A 6000-nucleotide genomic window follows, 5' to 3' on the forward strand; every position below is an offset into this window, starting at 1 on the left:
CACATGAGCACATAGAGAAAACTGTTGGCGATAGTCATTGGAAAGAGCGCTTAGCCACGCGGCTTACCAAGCGTTCTTTTTTTAGTAGAGCCATCTCGCCTAATATCCGGTTGCCTAGACTTGCCTTTGTTACCATGACGCATGCTGTGTAGGTTGTAGAAGAAAATTCCCTTTGTCAAGCTTTACATGTAGGCCTGTTTCGCCAATCAAAGCGTTCTTTTAGAGAAAATGACCGTGCGTTTGTATGTCTAAATTATAGATTAAAATCCCGTCATCTGACGAAAGCGTGCATTTGAGAGGAGTGTGCCTTTGTATGGCGTGTGTTTATGCGGAAACTACTGTACAATTCACTAGTAGTGGGTACAACTTTCACTAGATAAAATCCCATACTTTCTGATAAGTCCAATTTCATAACAGATGAAGACGGAGAAGTTTCTTCTTAGCTTGCAGGGCTCACACAAATAAAACTAGAGAGGGGAACTGGTTTGACCAGTGTTCGAGTGTGTTGGCTGAAACTAAATAAAAAAGCACCGGACACCGTAATTTTTCTTTTGATGAGCGAAAAAACAAGCAGACAGTGATAACGGACAAATGGGAGAGAAGTAAGACCTACCAACAACATCCTCCAATGACCTACATGACATGAGAGCATATTTCCTCATTAGTCTGTTTCCAACAGTAATTCAAGACCCCTTTCAACAATGAGTCAGCTGTATAGAAGACATGGATTGGCCAAAAAGTAACAGGAGGAGGGAGAGTCTGTAGTCCCTGATAAGAATAGAAGCCTCTGTCAAAGCCACACATCACAGCGTTAGTTACCAGCAGACAAAGCTTCCATTACTCAACATGCCTCCCAGCTCCACACTCTATAATGGCAAACACAAATATCATAAAGAAAATAATCATCTTTTTTTTGCTGATATACATAAAATCATCATTTTCTGTTGTGCATTATATTTCTGTTGACATGATTTATACAACTGTCAAAAAAGACAAATGTAATTCGTTCTCGTAAACAACAATCTAAAAAACCCTAGTAGCTTATCAAATATATCTATCACAAATAACAAAATGTATATAAACAAACAATTGTAAGTCAATGGCACCGCATACAAATAAATACGCTGATAACAGCTATGACATTTTATAATATTCAACACAAAACTGACTGTAACTCAGTCACGCAAACATATTCTCTCTACCTCCTCCTTCACCGAATCAGCAATGGCGTAGAAACTCACTTAATGACAATAACTTATACCAGGAAAAGAACAAGATGACAAATTACAATGGCGTAGGAGAGACCCCGTATCCACAAGTCGACCATTCCAACGACCCAGGCACACTGTTTTAAATGCCTGAAGACAATCTGTAAGCTTATCAGGCAGAACATGATCCGCACTCTGAAATCAGAGCAGCACTGGCAGACTACACGTCCAAATGTATACCTTTAACCAAAGCACACTACAAGAGGCATGAATATGAAATGTAACATCCAAAACCCAAAAGAATTGAATTCTCATTTTGAAAATATTATGATAATGCGTACCAAAACCTGGCCCCCATTCAAGTTGGGTTTCACCAAAAGATTTAACAGTTGCTAAGAAAAACAGTGAGAAAAACATGTGGTCTGTACCGCAAAGCAGCACATAACTGACAGAAGTTTGATTACATGATCCTACTGTTTGGTTTTCACTTCAATTGAAACCCTCAACTACAAAAATTTGGCAAAAATTTGGGTTTTTGATGAAAACAAGGCATTATGAATACTCGAGTTGAACGATTCCTGCAGAAACTACCTTCAAGACTGTCAGTCTTACTGTGACCTAATAGAAGTGAGAGAAATGACATTTAGATCGGCACATTGCACATTGTTAGAAGCAGCCAATGTTTTATCAGCAGAGAACAGAGGATATGAAGACAATAAAAAGTCTAGATATAAATAGATATAAACAAAGACAGTCAGACATCATAAGAAGCTTTCATAAAATACACTTGAGAAAGTGAGAGATGGAGAGAGGGGGAGATGGAGGGAGAGAGGGAGGGAGGGGGAGAGAGGGAGGGGGGGGGAGAGAGAGAGCGAGAGAGAAAGAGAGAGAGAGAAAGAGAGAGAGAGAAAGTGTGAGAGAGAAAGAACAAGAGAGAGGGAGAGCCAAAAACAGCACACGCACGCATATAACAATGCAGACAAAGATACCAACTAACAACATACTGACTTAGTGACCCTGTAGAAGACCACACTGAGGTTGATTAAATGCATCAAGAACTGTTCGTTTTATCCAGTAAGTGCACATCGCAAGAGAGGTTCTATCACTACGATAACAAGTTCACACCTAAAGTAGTGAAAATTACACAGAAAAAAGACACATGAATCTTACTGAAGTCTGACTTACTCTGACCAAAAGACAATAAGATGAACAGAAATCAAACTACAAGTTTGTCATACTGTTTTGTCTTGATTCATTCCTTCTTTATCAGAAAAACACATGCCCACAATATCATCCATGACCACTGGGAAGCTTTTTGTCTAACTAAAAGTTTTATGGCGTTTGCAACACAATAAGGTCATATAAGTGCCGGAGATTAGAGGTGTTACAAGAGAGCAACATACATAAAAAAGGAGGCGAGATGAGGACGACAGATGTTCGATAGGAACGAAGGAGCAAAACACACCAGAGCACCCGCCAACCACCCACTCACTGGGAAGCAGAATGACAGACATTCTACACAGGAACAGAACAAGAGAAAGCTTTACAAGTAGCACAAAACAGACTGAAGGGGTTGCAACAGCAGACATAATCTTAAGTCAGACTTCAGTAAACACTGCATAAAATCTAAAGTATAAATATGCTTTATCAAAAACAAGCAACAGGCCAAAAAAACGCTCAACTGAAGGGTAACATAGCTGTGCTGTTACTGTTAGTTAAGTTAAACCCACACACCCTCCAAATTTTTTTTTTTTAACTTAGAAAACCAAGAAAAAACGGAAATATTAGACAACATACATAAAGTGCAGCTAAGCAATCACTTTCCCTATCAACCTATGCATCTTTATAAATAAAAACTGGTAAAAGCTGTTGAAAAAAAAACAACCAAAAAACCCTTTCACTTTTAAGCTTGAAAGATTAGGAGATTTAGAATCCTCCCGAGAAGAGAGATGTCAGAGAGATTAGATCTATATTTATCATTAGTAGATCAAAATAAAACTAAAGATATAAAGACACAGAAAATATTCAAGGGATTGATAATGGGCATTTCCTTATCTGCGTACGATTACGGGAAATAAAGGGTAAATCAAAGGGAAAAAAGGCAGATATTGAAATCCAACCTTTCCTCTAAAGAGAGGGGATCGCATGAGTATATTCAAGAGTATTACATAACATAGCTTTGTGGGTGTTAGGCAGGGGTCAGGGAGGGGTGAACCAGTATTTCTGTAGTGGAAACTACCTTTGCTGATCACCACTGGGATGTGATCTGTACTCAGCTTATTCTTGCTCTTTACACCAATCAGCAAGGGACTGCCTCTCCTGAAAAACACAACAACAAAATACATATAGAAATGTACATCCACTCAAATTGATACCCCATGCTAAAGGGGACAGCACAATTTGTGTACACTATCGCATTAACAGTCAAACTGTCATCCCAAATGAAGCAGAAAAAGTAAAAAAAGGAGACAATCAATGTAAACATGCCTCTATTTTATCGGTCATCTTAGCACTTCTAAAGCACATTTTGACTGCTCTTAAAATATTGTAAAATCTCACAACTGTATTTCTAATATGAGTAACAATCAGAAGTTCAAAATTAGGGACCCCGACCCAGCCAGCTCCTCTGCTTTCTGAGTTGAGTACACCTTTATTTTCTTTTTCTATCTTAAACATCTCTCAGATAATGAGAGATATACCAAAGAAACTGACAACAAAACGGTGGACCTGTTGCAGGTCTCGATGAAATTGAAGCTTTCTGTTCACATACATCCATGTGTTTCAAACTTTCAAGGTTCTAAAGCTAACACAATCCAATTTTATTGTAGTAGTTGTTTGAGTAAAGAGAAGCACATCAAGACAATAATGGTCATTTAGTGCTGAGAATAAGTAAGATATACAGACAAAAACAACAGGAAGAAAAGACTGGTGGGACCTATCCATGGCCTCCTCCAACCATCCGAAAACACCCTCTGACCGACCATGAGAAAATAATCTCTGAAATGATGACATCAAGCCTGAAAAGGGAGGTGAAATAAAACCCGAATCGCCTACGTAGAAACAACGCAAAAGGACGTCACTTTCCTAACCAACAACACATAAACTGCAGCATTGAAGGTTTTGTCAAAAAGTAAAAACTAACTAGTGCTGCAATAAGCACAAACCAATCTCCAATTGAGATGTACAAGCTTTTTGTGGGGAAAGATCCCCATGCTTTTTACATCTAGCAGTTTCTTCCATCTGTTTTTAAAAAAATTCAAATTAGATCTAGTATTTGGAGACCTTTACTCGAGAAGATCCATGAATAAACACAAACCTTGAAAGTACGATTGTCTCACATTAGCAAGTTTCCCAGTCTCTCGTGAAACTATTAAATAGATGTTTCTAGACAGAATGTTGCTGTACTGGCCATGTATCAATTTTAGCATGTTTTACATACCGCTTTTAACTCCTACTGGGCAAAATAATTAATTCAAATTACAACCAGGAATTCTATACATATAAAAAAAGTCCCATACACCCATGCAAGGAGAGTTTAAAAATAAGTCTCGAAAAACTTGGAAATCGCTAAAAGGATAGCCACCAGTGGTATTTGGGATTATATTAAGCTGAAATATGTATGTAATTATCTTAAATTTTTCAGATCCAAAAATACACAAATCTATTCTGCACTGCCAGCTATTTCTGTGTGAGGTCAAAGAATACTGCACTGATGTGATATTTGTGTTGGGTTTGAGGATACTAAAACACGTTATAAAAACAGGTATCAGCGAAGAAGAAACACACACACGCACACACAATAATAAAATCATGTCAGACAGTGCTGGATAAAAGTGAGAGGAAAGCAAATGGAGGGCTTTTTTTTTCTTTTTAAAAATGTAAGCGTTTTTTAAACCCCCATCGACATAGTTTAGGTCATTTACGAGATGAGTTTCTGACCCTGCTTGTCAGAACCAACCCAGGCTGAAGAGGGAAACAACATCCCAGCCGAACGACTGAGGTACTTGATAAAAATTTCCTCCCCACTCGGGAATCAAATTCGGGTCTTCTGCGTGTGAAAGCAAAGTGTCAAACTGCTACACCACAGACGCCTGTAAATGGAGGTAATTAGGAGAGAAATTAACCCTATCCGTACGTCTTGTCTTACTATCGTATCCATACGAGGTGGGGAACTCTGTGGCACCACTTTCCAAAGGGGAAGTTTACTCGTTAATCCAATCCGTACGCTTTGCAGAGAAGTCTGTCAAAATGATTTTTTGAGAAATACTGAAAGTATCAACGAGATCTTCACACCAGAAGTGTTCTAAAATGTGAAGAATACAACCCCGGGAGTACAAAATGACCCCAGGGCGTACGGATAGGGTTAAACAAACTGCACTGACAGTAAAAAAAAACAAAAACTCATTAACCAGATGTTCTTCAAAAGTTGAATTAAAAAAAAAAAAAACAAGAACAAAAGAGTCCTCCAAGAGTACAGATAAAAGTATGTGTTTACGTTACAGAACACAATATGCACATACAATGTGGCCACATAGAGTAGAACTAAAGCAAGAGAACTGACAGAAGTGTTCATTCAAATAAAAGAAAAAAAAGTGTTCTCAAAAGTTGGTCCCATAGTTCTGGAATAAAACAGGACGGCAGAGAAACATTTGTGAGAGTGAGACAAAAATGCTTACATACGCACAGGTCACTTAAAACCAGGGAAAAGGACGAAGCAAGAAAACAATTAGAGAAGGTAATAAGAAAAAAAGAAAAAATTAATAAAAATAGGACAGTATGCTACAACACCCCC

The 6000-nt window shown here is 38.1% G+C and overlaps 1 protein-coding gene across 6 annotated transcripts in view; it reads right to left on the minus strand.

Annotated features, from left to right (window-relative positions):
- Positions 1-6000, minus strand: part of LOC101850954 (glutamine--fructose-6-phosphate aminotransferase [isomerizing] 2) — a gene marked incomplete at its 5' end in the record, with an annotated part of 35147 nt that overhangs the window by 25397 nt on the left and 3750 nt on the right. For 4 of the 6 annotated variants that reach the window (XM_013082762.1, XM_013082761.1, XM_013082759.1 and 1 more), the window contains 2 exon segments: positions 1800-1826; positions 3448-3527. In XM_013082762.1, coding sequence (XP_012938216.1) covers positions 1800-1826; positions 3448-3527 — 107 coding nt within the window. 6 annotated transcript variants of the gene reach the window in all.

This window comes from Aplysia californica, unplaced genomic scaffold, assembly GCF_000002075.1.
Source record: "Aplysia californica isolate F4 #8 unplaced genomic scaffold, AplCal3.0 scaffold00192, whole genome shotgun sequence".
NCBI lineage: Eukaryota > Metazoa > Mollusca > Gastropoda > Aplysiida > Aplysiidae > Aplysia > Aplysia californica.